Source organism: Sorghum bicolor, chromosome 3, assembly GCF_000003195.3.
Source record: "Sorghum bicolor cultivar BTx623 chromosome 3, Sorghum_bicolor_NCBIv3, whole genome shotgun sequence".
Taxonomy (NCBI): Eukaryota; Viridiplantae; Streptophyta; class Magnoliopsida; order Poales; family Poaceae; genus Sorghum; species Sorghum bicolor.
In genome coordinates this window covers 57,451,408-57,469,152 of record NC_012872.2, presented here as the reverse complement: position 1 = coordinate 57,469,152, position 17,745 = coordinate 57,451,408, and the positions used below count along the sequence as shown (strand labels likewise).

The following is a 17,745-nucleotide window of genomic DNA, read 5'->3' as shown; positions in this document are numbered from 1 at the left end:
GATGGGCAATGATTTCTGAAGGTACATCTAGGCACCTAGCCAGTCCGTTGTGCCTATCATATATATGTGGTAAACTTGAAGGCGTGCACGTCCTCAAATTCAGTAGCGTGTTGAAAAACACATGAAGCATGGGAGGGGGGGGGGGGGGGCACACCAGCAGCTAGCTGCATGATATGCCATCGATCGGCATGCCGCATGCAGCAGCATGCACGTTGGCACGATCTTGCTTACCTTGTTTACTCTCTCTCTCTCTCTCTCTCTCTGACTGGAAGCAGTGGCAAAAAGGTTGGATTGGGTTGGGTAGCTCCCTCCAGGTGGTCAGAAGGAACCCACGAATCAGAGTCAGATTAGGTACCGCGCGCACATTGCACAGTGTTTTACGAGTGCTGCCAATGCAAAAGATGTGGTATGCACCTCCTTTTGCCAACATTTCCTCTTCTATACTACACGTAGGAGTATGGTAGTAGAGTGTAGTGAACGTTAAAAGGTCCTGAAAGAGACATCCGGCAAGGTTCATTTCTTCCCTTTTTCATTCAAAAAGGCTTCCCATGCCCATGCATATATACCTGCAGATAATACCATGCATGCTTCACCCAAGCGTCCCCGACCCGTCCTACAGAAAGATGAGCATGCTCTTTCAAAAAGGAAAAAAAAAAAAAGAGCATGCAAGCAAGACCGGCCGGCCGTCATCTCCACTGCCGACCGGTTAATTGTCGACAGGATGGGAGAGGACCGGCCACGTACGTGACCGTAAACATCCATCCATCCATCGGAGGATTATGCGGGGAGAGAGAGAGAGAGAGAGAGAGAGAGAGAGAGAGAGAGAGAGAGAGAGAGAGAGAGAGAGAGAGAGAGAGAGAGCAGTCGTCCGGCGTCCAGCCGGGCCGGGGCAGCATTCATTCATCACTTCGAGTGGGGGCACGCGCATGCATGCATGCAGACGCGGTGGTGGTGGTGTAAGTGTAACCTCTCAGGGCCGGCCAGCAGCTGGCAGGCATGCATTATTGTGCAAGCAGAAGCAGCAGTGAGAGAGCACTACTTGATGCAGAGGGACGACGAAAGCAGCACTTGTGGCAGCATGGAAGCGAGCTGAGGCCTTGTTTACTTCCCAAAAAATTTTGCAAAATTTTTTAGATTCCCCGTCACATCGAATCTTTAGACGCATGTATGGAGTATTAAATATAGACGAAAATAAAAACTAATTGCATAGTTTGGTCGGAATTGATGAGATGAATCTTTTGAGCCCAGTTAGTCCATGATTGGACAATATTTGTCACAAACAAACGAAAGTACTACAGTACCTGTTTTGCAAAATATTTTGGAACTAAACAAGGCTTGAGAGGTCGCCAATTCGCCAGGGCAGAGTGCAGGGAGGGTGGAGAAGCACGCAGGCGCATGCATCAGGATGGTAATTGCAGAGAGAGCAGCGAGGCAAAGCACAAGCCGAGATGAGATGATGGTACGGGAGTCGTGGGGGCGTACGTAGAAACCGCATGCATGGACGGGGCGTGCCGCAGCTGCATGCGTCTCTTGTGCCAGGGCGGAGAGCGCGACAGCAGCGCCTGGGCGATCGGTGGAGTCGTGGAGAGCCGACCGGCCAAGAGCCACTGACCCATAGCGTCATTGGTAGCTACGCCGGCTGGTGTAGCTAGGCCCGCCTTTGTGCATAGGTGCCGCGTGCGATGCAATCCAAACCCACCCTGGCGGGGAGTCATCTTCTGATATATACTACGGGGGTACCATGCATGTCCTTCCTTTTTGAGGGCAGGAGTCTAGGAGACTTAAGAATTTCTTGGGACATTTGGGCCGTAAGATTCTTTTTCTGGATCATGAACTAAACAAAGGCAATAATGGTGATATATGGTCATGGAGAGAATAATGGTCTTTGAGGAAATACAAACGGCGGCCGGCCGGCTCTCTGAAAGATTGACATGTCTCGTACGTCAAAAATTTGTAGGAAGAGTAAGTAATAAGTTGCGCGCTGCCTGTAGTCGTTTAAGACACTCCTACGACTCCTCCTACACAGCAACAATGCCAATATTTGGAAAGGGAAGGTTGAGAATGTATAACAGTCAGACAGCCATTGACTGTAGTAAATCATTGTCATGCGTGTTCATATATTATTAGTCCATCAATCATTCTCTAGCTGCTTGTCAAGTTTACTTCACGCGTACTAGAACACTGTTTGAAAGAAACTGCAGACAGAAACAGAAACAGAAACAGAAACAGAATCTTAGACCCAGGCATGGATGCAATGCAAAAGCCTTGCTCCTTTCTAGGGATCAGACGGCTGGACACGATGTGGATTCTGAGCCGGGGGCACACACACACCGCTCCGGGCTCCGGCGCTCCCGGCCCAGGCGGCTTGTCGTGCGCGCGGTGTGCATGGCCACCAGCACCAGCACCAGCACCAGCAACCAGCAGCAAAACAAGACAAACGACATGATTCGCTGCGTACGCAGCCGCGACAAAGGGCGCCACTCATCTGTCCGCCGCTGCCGGCCGGCTGCCTCACCCGGTCACCCGTCCAGGCCGGGTCCCCCTCCGCACCTCTCTCTAGTACACGGCCGGTCTCCTTTCCACACGGCGGGCGGCATGAGGCCGGACTCCTCCTTTCCGTAACCTTTACACTGTGCTGCACCTGCGCTTATGCGTGCCAAAAGAGACGGCACGAGAGAGGGCCATGCCATGCCATGCCATAGCACACGGCTACCACCGGACCGCGCGCAGGTGTCCGGGCAATGGGATGCAACGACAGATACACGGACCCGACCACCGCCCACAGTGTGATTTTCTGATGGGATGGCGCGGAATCCGAATGGGTATGCCTAGTGCGGTGCCCCCACGCACTGGCAACGCTATCATTTCTTGTTAAGTAGGAGTATGCATGTACGTACGCGCGCGTGGCCATGTTTTGCTTCCACGTATTTGACGTATACGTGACGTTATTACCTGTAGGGTACGTACGTTTTCGCAACCGCATGATTGTGAATAGCTTGTCTGGAAGAGAAAACTATAGACCTTGCTATAATGATTGTGAATAGCTTGGGCTTTGTTTAGTTCACTCTGAAAACCAAAAAGTTTTCAAGATTCTCCGTCACATCGAATCTTATGATACATGCATGAAACATTAAATATATACGAAAACAAAAACTAATTACACAGTTTAGCTGTAAATCACGAGACGAATCTTTTAATCCTAGTTAGTCCATAATTAGATAATATTTGTCACAAACAAACAAAAGTGCTACAGTACCGAAATCTTTTCACTTTTCGGAACTAAACAAGGCCTTGGTCTCGAAGAGAAAACTATGACCTTGCTATAGGCCCTGTTTAAATTGGAGATGGAAAATTTTTTGGTGTCATATCGGATATGTCGGGAGGGGTTTTTAGAAACTAATAAAAAAACAAATTGCATAACTCGTTTGGAAACTGCAAGACAAATCTATTAAGTATAATTAATCTGTCATTAGCACATATAGGTTACTGTAGCACTTAAGGTTAATCATGGACTAAATAGACTTAAAAGATTCGTCTCGTGATTTTCAACCAAACTGTGTAATAAGTTTATTTGTTTATCTATATTTAATGTTCCATGCATGTGTCCAAAGATTCGATGGGATGGATGAAAAAATTTTGGGTGAAGAACTAAACAGGGCCATAGACCAAGCAGACCTTCCTCATCCTCCCTCTATTGTTAGGCCTTGTTTAGTTCCGAAAAATTTTGGGAAATCGACACTGTAGCACTTTCGTTTGTATTTGACAAATATTGTCCAATTATAGACTAACTAGGCTCAAAAGATTCGTCTCGTCAATTCCGACCAAACTGTGCAATTAGTTTTTATTTTCGTCTATGTTTAATACTTCATGTATGCGTCTAAAGATTCGATGTGACGGGGAATGTGAAAAATTTTGTAAAATTTTTTGGGAACTAAACAAGGCCATAACTATCAACGTACGCAATCTGTGTCCCTTACTATACCTGTCTAGTACCTATTATTACCAATAAAAACAAAAACAAAATCAGAAGTTTCAACAAAAGTCTCCATGTTATTCTTCACTAGATGCATTAAGAAGGAGAAAATAAAGCATAAAAACTTATACTATTTAGGAACATCAATTGAGATTTAGTAGACTCTAATCATCATCACTAATAATAGACATAGAATCTATTATGTTTTATAAAATAATTACTTACATATGCAATTATAAGAAAAAATATACAGTAACCCCAAAATTTGTCTCATAATTACCTGACTTTGCCACTATAAATCAATAATCGACAATTTAAAAATGACCTCTTAAGTCTGCATCTAAATTACCAACTACACCATTATTAGATACTCCTTCTAAACTAAGTATAATTTAAAATATCCTTCTAAACTCATATATGAAAGGGCATCTCGCCCGTTATGGATTCTAGTAAACTAATTAATGACACATAGGATCAACCCATGCGAGGGTGAAGCTATATACTCCCCTGTCCTAGAAAGAATATAATTCTGAAATAGTGCTATGTGTAGTACGTAAAGTTTACTAAATTTATATTAAAACAATATAATAGATACTATTAGATTAATCATAAAATATACTTTTGTAATATATGTATTTAATGTCATAAATATTAATATTTTTACCTAGATATTTATTTAAACACCTTGGGTAATTTTACCGAGAATGCACTTGGAATTGCCTTCCTTTACCGGACGGAGGTAGTGTGTAGCAATGTGTAAATACACTCTGCAAAATATGAAATCAGTAATGAATTAAGTCTAAATTTTACTATAAATGTATTATCTATGGTCTAAACCCCTGCATCCGCAAAACGTATGCAACTACCCTGATTTGTTCTAGCTAGTTTCATCACTGCACACCTTACACACTACTAATGAATCATTTGCACTTACCCTGAATTGTTCTAGCTAGTTTCATCGCTGCAAATCTTGCAATTCATCTATATCGTCCATGCATTGGAGGGTGGAAAAAAGGTCACATACAAACTATTTCGTCGTCCTTGATCGTGAAAGATACCCGTGCACCGCTTTATCCGCTGTGTGATGCGCTGTTGTCACTAGGGTCGCCCTCATCATCGAGGTGGTTCCCCGAAACAAACACAAATGGAGTAGTAAACGGTCAAGTCTGCAGTGTGCCAGTGCGTGCATGTCACATCTGAATCAAAGCTGGACTGGTAGTTTTGTGGAATGCAAGGCTTCCGTGGAATAAAAAATAATCATTTTTGTTTATTATTTAATTATAGATTAATTAGACTTAAAATTCGTCCTATAAAGTATAGATGAATTGTATTTTTTATTTATATGTAATGTTTTATGTATTTGCCATAAGATTTGATATGATGAAATTTTTTTAAAAAAATTGTAAAATTTTTTAACATGATTCCCAACAACTCCGTTTCACCGACCAGACTAAATCGCGAACGTTCATCCGATTCGAATCAAGCGAACGATCCGACAGCGACTGGAATTTCTATTTTAGGAATAAACAAATTCCACCACTTTCCCTTTTCGGTAAGCAGGTATTGTTTTTATTTGTTGCGCGTGCAGACGCGTTGATCTCGTTTTCTTTTCATGCGCATGTACACGAACGTTATGTTTTCTCTCGCACATAACTTACACAAACTAAGTTACACAACATAACATCAAAAGAATAAGTTAAGCGTGCTAAGTTATAAAACATTTTATTTAGGTTTCATCAACATTTTCTTTTCATTTGAGAAACTAATCATTTATAATTTATAACTCTATACATTATGTTAATCAACTAAGTTAATCATACATAACTCTATACAATAAGTTAATCAAATAAGTTAGGATACATACACATAAAGTACATATAACTCGAACAATAAGTTAACCAAATAAGTTACATAGCATACACATGAAAAAATAGGTTACATACATAACTATATACAATAAGTTAATCAAATAAGTAGACAGTATACAAATGAAAACACAAATTAGATACATAACTATGTATAATAAGTTAATCAAATAACTTAGATAGCATACACATGAAAAAGACAGATTACATACATAACTCTGTATAATATAAGTTAATCAACTAAGTTATATAGCATACACACACAACAAAAGTTAGATACATATAACTCCGTAGAATAAGTTAATCAAATAGTTTGATAGCATACACATGAAAACACAAGTTAGATATATAACTTTGTATAATAAGTTAATTAACTAAATTAGGTAGCATACATATGAAAAAATAGGTTATATACATAATAACTTTATACAATTTATGGTCATAAGATTAAGTAAAATAGGAAGAAGAAAATGTGAAAGAAGGGATCAAAATAGTGCAAATAAAATTTAATTAGTTAACATATAAAAGAATAAAATATAAAGAAAAAAAGAATAAAATATATAAAAAAGATAAAGATAAATGCACTTGTGGTAGCACATGTTCGGTGGAGGAATAAATGTGATACACCTACAACAGCACACGTTCGTTTCGGATCGTTCGCTCAAACGGAAAGGAGTGAACGCTCGCGGGAATGGCACGTTTGCCGATTGGGCACGCCCTTCTTGGTGCACCGCTTGACTAGAGTACGCCTATACATACGCCTATATACCTACTACTACTAGTTTAGTTTTCCAAAAATTTTACAAAATTTTTCAGATTCTCCGTCACATCAAATCTTTAGACATATGCATGGAGTATTAAATATAGATGAAAATAAAAACTAATTACACAGTTTGGTCGGAATTGACGAGATGAATCTTTTGAGTCTAGTTAATTTATAATTAGACAATATTTGTCAAATACAAACGAAAATGCTACTATTCATATTTTGCAACTTTTTTTTAAGTAAACAAGGCCCTGATCCCGTCGGAAGAAATAGAGCGATGGTCTTCGTCAGGTTGACTCGCAGAGACGCAAAGACCTTATCATCATCATGAGTACTACTCCTCCAAGGCCTGAAGTACGTACTACTCCGGAGTGTATAGACATGCATTGGTACTCGACTGCTACTCTAGGCCTTGTTTAGTTCCCACCGAAATCTAAAAAGTTTTCAAGATTTCCCGTCACATCAAATCTTGCGGCACATGCATGAAGCACTAAATATAGATGAAAACAAAAACTAATTATACAGTTTGTCTGTAAATATTTGTCAAATAAAAACGAAAATACTACAGTACCGAAATCCGAAATCTTTTCGCAACTAAACAAAGCCCTAGTCAAAAAGGCAATCATGTGAACATGATGAATCCACCTCAACGGCTTCGACCACAAATTCAGCGCCTCGATTTCACCAGTGGCGGTGGCGCTGCAAAAACGAGTCACGTCACACTTTGGTCTTGGAGGAAACCTCGTGGTCACCCGACCCGCCAGATTACCACGCCGATGGACCAGCTGGGCGGCGGTTAAGCCCATGCAATGCAATCACGGCCACGGCGCTACGGCGGTGACTAGTAAAGATTAGGCAAATTACCCGCTACTACCTATTACCTAAACCCAAAATATCCGTCTTTCTCTCATTAGAGCACTCACAATACAGACTTTATTATGAAGTCTAAAGTTATTTATTACCTCGAACAATTTGAACTTGGAGTCTAAATAAGACTTGGAGTCTTTTTTTTACCTCTTTCTTCAATAAATATGCTGTCATAAATAATATGTAATTAATTGTCTTGGACTTTGTGATAGAGTCTTGCATTGAGAGTGCCCTTACCTCGCCTCCTCACTCCCTGTATCCTCCAAGGCCTTGTTTAGTTCCGAAAAAATTTTGAATTTCGATACTGTAGCATTTTCGTTTGTTTGTGACAAATATTATTCAATTGTAGACTAACTAGGATCAAAAGATTCGTCTCGTGATTTACTTCTAAACTGTGTAATTAGTTTTTATTTTCGTCTATATTTAATGCTTCATACAAGTGCTACAAGATTCGATGTGACGGGGAATCTTGAAAACTTTTTTGTTTTCAGGTGAATTAAACAAGGCCCAAAACCTAGCCGCCACCTCGAGACTCATCACGGCGGAGCAAGACCAAGTCGACGGCTCGACGCCGCCCTAACTCCTTTTCATCCGCTCCTGACCCACCTCTGTGACACCACACTTCTCCAGACTTCGAGCACAACGCGATGACACTGCTGTCCTTCTCCAAACTCGCTCTGTGATGACCTACGGTTCAAACCATGAACTTATAAGTTATCAACTATTCTGTCTAGAATTCTATACAAAATTCTATGTTGTTTGAGTATTCTCTGTGATTTTATAATTTCAGATATATTGGATATACCTGAACCCAAACCCGAAATTGTGGATACCCAAAATTACGGGTAATATTTTTTTAGAGCTGTTATCGGATAATCTTTTCCATTACCTGAAATTCTCAAAACCAGAATTATCCAACCCGATCAGGTAACCCGAACAAACGGAGACGGAGGCAGCGGGCGGGAGTATAGTATGGGTGGCGGTGCAATGATTACGGCGGCCGAGCTGCGGCCCGACAGACCGACTCGCCTACCCCCGAACTGGGGGACCTGCCGGCGGTTCCCCTGCACCCGCCCCAGGCGCCGCGCCGCTCGCCAACACGTGCCCTCCACCCCCGGCCCGCCGGCCCCCTCTCCTCCTGCTTCGCCTGCATAGTGGGCCACCCCCCGCTAGTAGCCCAGGGCCCAGCCAGCCCAGTCAGTTTGACATGACGAGTCGGGTCAAAGTCCGCGGGGCCCACTCACGCCCGCGGGCTCCTGTCCCATGCAATGCAACATTGGACTCTGGACTCTGGGCTAGAGGGCGCTCGAATCCTGCGCCTTGTTTAGTTCCGAAAAGTAAAAAGTTTGCAGTACTGTAGTATTTTCGTTTGTTTATGATAAATATTATCTAATCATGGACTAACTAGGATCAAAAGATTCGTCTCGTGATTTACAGCTAAACTGTGAAATTAGTTTTTATTTTCGTCTATATTTATTGTTTCATGTATGTGCCATAAGATTTGATGTGACGGAGAATCTTGAAAACTTTTTAGTCTTGCGTCCTCTCCGGTAGAGTGATGGCTGAGCCTGGCACAGCATCTCTCCCAGCTGCTCGTCCATCCCTGGACCGCTTGCCACCGCAGCGGGAAATGCTAAGGGCACTGGGTCATGTTTAGTTCACTCCAAAAATTAAAAACTTTTCAAGATTTATCGTCACATTAAATCTTGCGGTACATGTGTAGAGCACTAAATATAGACGAAAATAAAAACTAATTGCACAGTTTACCTGTAAATCGTAAGTTGAATCTTTTGAGTATAGTTACTCTACGAGGACAATGTTTGCCAAATAAAAACAAAAGTGCTACCATCTCGAAAACCAAAAAAATTTGCGGAACTAAACAAGGCCCAGGTCATGAAGGAGTAGAGCGGCTTTACAATTCTCCGCAACTCTGGCCTCCTTGTTCCTAAAAAATTTTCAAGTTTTTTGGTCCCATCAAATCTTTGATACAAATATAAAACATTAAATATAGATAAAAAATAATTAATTATATAGTTTGTCGCAATTTATGAGATAATTTTTTAAGCCTAGTTAGTTTATGGTTAGATAATAATTACCAAATATAAACAAAAGTACTTATGCATGGAGTTCTTGTGTTTGAGTACTTCTCCGCCCTTTTTTATACTAGCTAGAAGGCAAGAGGAATGCAAAAGGTACGCACTACTTCGCTGAAATTTGGGCTTTGTTTAGTTTAAAAAAATTACATTTTTTTTAAATTCTTCATCACATCAAATCTTATGGTATATATATGAAACATTAAATATAGATAAAAATAACTAATTACACGGTTTGCTTGTGATTTGTGAGACAAATCTTTTGAGCCTAGTTAGTCTATAATTAAATAATATTTGTCAAATACAAACGAAAGTGCTACATTGTCCACTTTGCAAAAAAATGGAACTAAACAAGGCATTGGCTTATGTTATTACTTATGCTAATTTGTTGTGAGAAGAAAACATTGTCTATTTGTTGAAAAGTACTGCTGAAGTAGTACTAAAGAATTCAACATTAGAGGTGCGCCCCTCGTGATTAATGTCAAAAAATAAGTAGTGCTAAAGAATGGGTGATTTATGAGTACACTATTGACTAGGGTAATTTATGAGTACATTATTTTAAAACAATAGATAGTTTTATTTGGTATTGTTCTAAACATTGAATGATAAACGATCGATCACTTGTCGTTTAGCCATTAAGAGAAAATAACCACTTAAAAGGATAAAATGGTCATTTAAACGAGATAAATGGCTGTAAATAGAAAAAGGCATACTATCGTTTAGCAATTAAATGATATTAAGTGGACTAAACGATCTTTTAGGTGAACAATGGTCTTATTATTAGACATGTACGCAATAAGTGACGAGTGACAAGAGCAAAAGCAAGAAGCTTCTTGCCAAAAGACCACTTGAAACCACTTATACACATAATTGGTTAGTGAATATTTACTACATAAACTAGTTAGGTTTTATTTGGGAAAACCCCCACCAAGGCACACATACAAAAAGCAAGTGTGGTGTCAATAGAACAAAATGTAGTATAAACACTTTTATTTACCCTATAATATATGGGAATAAAGTTGTTTTCTAAACTTACAATGTTTTATAGACAAAATTTTAACTATAGTATACAATAAAAGTACTCTCTCCATATAGGATTTAAAAGTTGTTTTGGATAAGGTTTTGGTCAAACATTGAGAATTTAAATCATCAATAACTTTTAAATTATTAGGTTTGCAAATGTGAATTATATGAATAGATTTGTCTTGAAAAATACTTTCATAAAGATATACATATATCATTTTTTTCCTAAATAGATCAAAGTTATGTTTGGAGACCATGTCGTTGTCTTAAACGAGTTATAATTCCTATACGGAGGGAGTACACTAGTATCTGGTATGCACACATACAAAAAGCAATGAAGTTGTTTATATTATTGTCTTTATGATGTTTACGTGACATTGTAGGTTTTGTTTAGTTCTAAAAAAGTTTGTAAATTTTTTTCAGATTTCCCGTCACATCGAATCTTGCGATACATGCATGAAGTATTAAATATAAATAAAAAAATAACTAATTACACAGTTTGTCTATAATTTGCGAGACAAATCTTTTAATTCTAGTTAATCCATGGTTGCATAATATCTGTCAAATACAAATGAAAGTGTTATAGTGTCCAATTTGCAAATAGTTTTAGAACTAAACAAGGTCTAGATGGTTGATGTCTAACTGTTGTGCATCCTCTATCCAGATCTTCTTTTTGCATAATCGTTACTACTACTAAAGCTAAATCATCAGTGCAATCAAGAATCAAAACCGTTCCCAATGTGGTAACCTCAGTCAAAGAAACAAGAAAACCCCATCATATCTCCAACAGTGTGACCCTAATAATTTCCAGGCAGACAAAGTACATTACACCTGCTGAGCAGTACCAATAGTACCACACTACACTATAGTGTTTCCAGCATATTTTTATGAGCACTGCCACTGTTAAAAGTTCGAAAGCATCCATCCTTCCCTACCCGGCGCTTATATAACGCCTCCCCATGCTTCTACTCCTTTCCAATCTGTGTTTGTCTTCGCTTGCCCCCCTTCTCCCCCTCACCTCCCTTTTTCTTGTTCCTGTGTCTGCATTGGCTGGCGATGGGGTCCACTTCTCCTTCAGGCCTGGAGCTCACCATGGCTGTCCCCGGCCTCAGCTCCTCCTCTGGCTCAGGTAAGCTCTCGGAGACCACCTGGTAGCAGAGCTGATATTATTTGAGCCATACAAAGTATATACTCCTATGCAAGAAGATGAGTTCATCGCTGCTAAGGTTCTTCCAACCTTTGCCATCTCTTCAATACATTATCGCCATGCATATTTCTAAGCGTGCAAAACTTGGCTGATGTGTTTACCTATTATTCTGAAAGTTGTCTAGTTCTAAAAGGAGCGCAGCAGCAGCTCTGCTCGGAACTCAAGAACAGCATACAATCTTGTCCTAGAATCTATGTTATTCTTCCTGGTTTATTTGCGATTTTTAAAGGAGCTAACGTTCCTAGGAATCATGCATTGTTGTTTGGCAGAGGGGTTTGGATGCAACAACAACGGGAACGGGAACGGGAACAACATGAGGGACCTGGACATGAACCAGCCGGCGAGCGGCGGCGAGGAGGAGGAGTTCCCAATGGGAAGCGTGGAGGAGGAGGAAGACGAGCGCGGCGGCGCCGGCGGGCGCGGGCCGCACCGCTCCAAGAAGCTCCGCCTCTCCAAGGAGCAGTCCCGCCTGCTGGAGGAGAGCTTCCGCTTCAACCACACCCCCACACCGGTCAGTCAGCATCCCATCACTACTACTACATCACTGCTACTTCTAGTACTGCTAGCTAGCTGCCATGGCATCCTTCCCTGTCCTGCCCCTTGAAATGATGCATCAAGACCGTCGTCGTCGCTACGGGCAAAACGATTGCCACGACGTACGCGTACATACGCACGTAGGAGTAGCTAGTACCGCTAGCTGCACGTACAGTATGTATGCCGAAAAGATTCCAAGCTAGTGGAGTAGCTAGTACCGCTCCACGGCTCCACCAGAATCTCGCGCCGGATAGGATTAGCAAGTACTAGGGATGAAAACGGTACGGATATTTTCCGACCGTATTCGAGACCGAATTCGTTTAGAGAGGTTCAGATCTGTCCGTATCCGAGTCCGAATATTCAACATCCGATACCGTATCCGTATCCGAATACTTAAATCGTATATTTGTGATGTCAACATCCAATCATATCTTATCCGACATGGTTGACATTATCCGTATTCGAATCCGAATTCGACCAGAAATATGAAAACAAATATGATATCAGTGATATCCGTTTGTATCCGATCCGTTTTCATCCCTAGCAAGTACCAGCGCATTGCATGCACCAACTGAATCCAACGAGAATCGGATCCTGATGACCGTCCATCATTTAACGGTAGTGTGTGTAGTGTTCTACTACTGTATGTCTGTTCGAGGTGTGATGATGTATGGCCACATGCATACTCCTATGGAAAATCAAGATACGCAGTACCACTCCGTCCAGTACGTGTAGGTGTGGCACTAATAGGAGGATCGCTACCTCTGATAGTGTGATGAAGTACACAGTACATGCATGTGTAGCATACAGTAGAGATCTAATACGGCTACTTTTGACAGTACCGTAGCTGTATAAAGTTGTCTCACGCGAGCGAACCTGTATGATCTACTGTATATGCCAAGTACTACCAGTAATGGAAGCAGTTAATACTTGCTACTGTAGGTTTGACTAGCAGGAGTCTCGTTACTCCAATTAACTTCCTTCCTGACATTTGCAACATGGAGTAGTATAGTACTGTCATACAGTCATACTACTGAGAGCACTCACAATGCAGACTCTATCATAGAGTCTAAAGTCATTTATTACCTCGAACAATGTGAACTTAGAGTCTAAATAAGACTTGGAGTCTTATTTTTTCTACCTCTTTCTTCAATAAATATGCTGCCACATCAGTAAAATATCATAAATAATGTGTAATTAATTGTCTTAGACTCTATGATAGAGTCTTGCATTGTGAGTGCCTGATGATGCCTGAGCTAGCTGTGCAATGGAAAGAAATTTAATGGCGTTGGAAAATGCAACTCTTTTTTTTTCCTGCAGAAGCAAAAAGAGGCCTTGGCTGGCAAGCTCCAGCTGCGGCCCAGGCAGGTGGAGGTCTGGTTCCAGAACCGCAGGGCTAGGTACGTACAGTATGCTCTTCCTTCCTGATGCTTCTCCCATATATAGGCTGCGCATGTGATCCGAAAAACCATAACTGAAAATACTGTTTATTAATTTATTATGAGATAAAAATATTGTTGATTGTCAGAAAAAACAGACTTACAACACAAGCCGAACAGGCTGCCCTAGCTACGTAGCAGGAGTACGTATGTATGTTTTTCCTTTGCGGTTAGTACAGTTCATAGCAGTCATCATTAACTGTTTGGTACTGTATTTTTTCCCATCAGATTTAGCTATTGCTTGTACTGTAACAAAACCTAAGGCATAACATGGACTACAAATATGGCCGCCGGTCAGTGGTCACGAGAGGCTACTTGTAGTTACTAGTGCGCTAGCTATACATTTTTTTTTGACAACATGCGCTAGCTATACATTAAGACAAGCTCACCTATATGACAAAAAGACACACTTGGGAAACCATAGCTTAATTATCAGACAAAAATGGCTGCTAAGGATGTGCAGAAATATTCAATGTTCCGGAGGTAATATATAATCGTAGCAAGACTATGTCAGTCAGTGTCACAGAACATTTATGAACATGGGTCATTTATCCAAGCTGACATCTCGTAGTCAGACAAATATTATGTTTCCAAACGGTTCACGTGCTCACAAGAACATACAAGAGTCCATTTATATGAAAGCCAAACCTGTATCATATATTTCCCGTATAGAAAAGAGAGTGGATTTTTTTAGTGTATATATAGGGACAATTACCCACCCTAGTTATGACGTGACGATGCTACATGAAAAATCTACTGTTTCCTATACAAAGTTCGCATTAGGAATTTAGGATCTATACAGTATACTCGTCTAATATCATTAGTATCTACCCATATCCAATATACAATGTTACTGCTACTACGTGACGATGCAACTCAGATTTTATACTACTACCTATAACCATTAGAACGAACCCACTTCCTTGGTTTCTTTCCAACAAAATCATGGGTCCTTCCCTCAGTTAAGGTGACAAGGATCATTAGGTATCCATCTTGAAACTTGGACTGCATCCAAGATGTGGGACAGCACAATAGTTAGCTAGATTCTCTAGCCAAATAAAGTAGGCATGCAGAGAGCTCCACCCTTGTGATGTACTCCATTGAGCTTGATGGAATAGATTACTCCATGATGCTCGTGCAATGAGATTGTCTCTAGTAGAGCTAAAGTTTTGAACTGATTGCCCCAAAAGTACGGGCACGTGGACTAATCGGCACGTGCTAGGAGTATTAGCTACCTGTAGCTTGCTGACCCTAGTTGGTGATGGATCATGGATGGATGGTTCAGTCAGCAAGCCTCGTGAGGAACAAGTAATTGAAATGCTAATCCAGCAATCCCCTGCAAAGTCATTGGCCTCCACTCTCTTTTTGTCAGGTGTTGATAATTATCTCGGAATGGGGGCCTAAGGTCAAATTAAGTCGCTTACAGTACTTGTTTTGACGCTATTTTAACGTTTCTCATGCATGTCAGCACGAAGCAGAGATTTATTAGTTACTACTCTTGTCATGGACTCATGATTTGATATGTCATAGTTCTGGTGGTCTCGATTGCGTATGATTTACTACTACTTCTTTTGTTGCTAATTTCACGAGTCGCGTAACAAGTTAATTAAGTAGTAGTACTATAACCTAAAAACCTACTTGTGTGAATCCTGCAGGACGAAGCTGAAGCAGACGGAGCTGGAGTGCGAGTACCTGAAGCGGTGCTTCGGCTCGCTGACCGAGGAGAACCGGCGGCTGCAGCGGGAGGTGGAGGAGCTGCGCGCGATGCGGGTGGCCCCGCCCACCGTGCTCTCCCCGCACTCCCGGCAGCCGCTCCCGGCATCCGCGCTCACCATGTGCCCGCGCTGCGAGCGCATCACCGCCGCGACCGCCGCGCGTACGCCTCGCCCGGCCGCAGCCGCAGCCGCGGGCAGCAACCCCTTCCACCCGCGCCGCCCGTCCGCGGCGTTTTAGCCTCCATCGATCAACTGCATGCTACTCTAGTAAGGAAGGATGAAAGTTTGTTTAGGGGCGGCAAGGCAAAAGTGTTTGTGTTGTGTAAATTTGATGATGGATGGATGGATGGATGGAGAAAATTAACCTGCGTGGGCTCGAGTAGCTAGGTGTAGTAGGGTTTGGACTTTGGTGCTAGCTCCATTCCATGCCATGGCTCAAAAGTTTGTAGCTTCCTGTCGTCGGCACTCCCTCGTGTATTGCCTTCGGGCCCTTCGATCTAGATATCTGATGACGATGGGCCGTTTCTGTTTCTATATGGCTGTCGAATGTCGATGCAGCCTACTGCTGTTGTTTCCACGCTTTCTGCCACACCGTTTTGGGCCTTTGCGTCCCCGGTTCCATTTTGTTTCGACCAGGCCCAAGAAGAGGTATTCCATTTGGGCTTCTACCCCACGTAAGGCCGATATCATTTTGATATATTGTTTCATTGGTTCGTCATACAAGCATGCATCTGTGGTACTGTGTAATTCTTTTTTTTTAAAAAAATGTGATGCATAACTGGATGCTTGTGGGTAAAATGGAGCTCCCCGCCACCCCCACCCTCGCCTCCTCAATGCCAAGGAGTTGTGATGTACCCTTCTTCCCTCCCTCTCTTTTCATTACTCCTAAACCCTACTAAGACTAGAGCATCTTGAAGAGCTCTTAGAAAAATACATGCATTCTAATGTTACCAAAATTAGTAGGGACCATTTTTTTGTCTTTTCACCAACAGTTACCAATAATGATCGAGTTCCTAAACAATCAAAACCAGAGAGAAATTGCATGCATGCCACGGAGAAAACGACTCCAGTTTCACAAAAACTAGGTACCAAACAGGACATAATAAATAATTATAAACTAGAAAGAAATCACACGCCACAGAGGAAAACTACTATGGAGAAACAGGTGGGGTAGTGAGCACGGAATGATGTGGATGTGCCGTGTGCGAGGAGTCGTGTGGAGGTTCACGAAACATGGATGTTTAGGGAGTTCAGATGAAAAATGGCTAGAGTGTAGTTTCCCCCCCTTTTTGCTGAAAACATATTTGGGAGTGGAATATCGATCCATAGCTAACTCGTTCGCATGCTGCATTTGTTTCAATATATATAATGATTCTTAGTCCATCCATTTTCAGCTGGCATTGTTGCAAAACACAGCACCATGGTGTGGTGTGGGCAGGATCAATGTATCTTTACTCATCACGTACGCATACACAACTTTATGTGGAGTACGTTCGCCGCATCCCCTTGCACGCACACATCATTTTCACCAGGCTCAGGCAGTCAGGCTGCATCTAGGCCTCCAAAAGAACCTTGCATGCATCACCGTACCTGAATACACTGGAGCATCTATGTAGCGATCGCTATAAAGATGGTGATGGTCCATATGACCACTCGACGATGTAATTCTGCACATATTACCATGCATGAGCCGGCTGGCTTTGCATTGCATTTGCATGGGACCATGGTCGATCTAGTTGTTGAGGCTAAGGTACCCGTGTACACCTACCAGAGTATATATACGTGTCCGTGTCAAGCTAGCGCGAGACACGATTCGGAATGTGGGCAGCTGATGGCGACGACGACGACGAGCCACGAAACATGCAAGGCTCGACGACGTACTTCGACGTCCGCCAGCCATGCAACTAGCTAGTGTGATCCACGCAAGCAGTGGCGCACATGGTGCTGTCCCGTGCATGCTCTGCAAAAGCAAAATCTACTGGTCATCTTTTCTGTCGCTGTTTATCACGAGTACGGGTGAACAGCCATCGAACCGACTAGAGGTACGACGACAAGTCTGCTGCTTAATGCACCTGCAGGCCCAACGAGAGGCAACCGGACTCGGGAAGCCCAGCCCAGAGTGGGCCTGCCAAGAGAAAAGGTGATCAATGAATTCGTCACTACAACAACAAAAGCAACGTGTCCTGCTCAAAAAAAAAAAGAGTAACGTGTGGGACATCATTTGCAATTCCCCTTAATCATGTTATCTTTGTTGAGTATAGCA

General features: G+C 41.9%; 1 protein-coding gene across 1 annotated transcript; it reads left to right on the top strand.

Moving 5' to 3' along the window:
- Positions 11,576 to 16,057, top strand: LOC8058227 (homeobox-leucine zipper protein HOX3). The gene is made up of 4 exons (XM_002458178.2): positions 11,576 to 11,716; positions 12,064 to 12,305; positions 13,649 to 13,728; positions 15,423 to 16,057. The coding sequence occupies exons 1-4, from the start codon at positions 11,644 to 11,646 to the stop codon at positions 15,718 to 15,720; spliced, it is 693 nt and encodes a 230-aa protein (XP_002458223.1). The 5' UTR covers positions 11,576 to 11,643; the 3' UTR covers positions 15,721 to 16,057.

Excerpts from the sequence above, each read along its gene's own strand:
- LOC8058227 (XM_002458178.2), top strand. The coding sequence starts at position 11,644 with ATGGGGTCCACTTCTCCTTCAGGCCTGGAGCTCACCATGGCTGTCCCC. Across the intron at positions 12,306-13,648 it reads TCAACCACACCCCCACACCG|AAGCAAAAAGAGGCCTTGGC; the intron begins GTCAGTCAGCAT and ends TTTTTCCTGCAG. Across the intron at positions 13,729-15,422 it reads TTCCAGAACCGCAGGGCTAG|GACGAAGCTGAAGCAGACGG; the intron begins GTACGTACAGTA and ends TGAATCCTGCAG.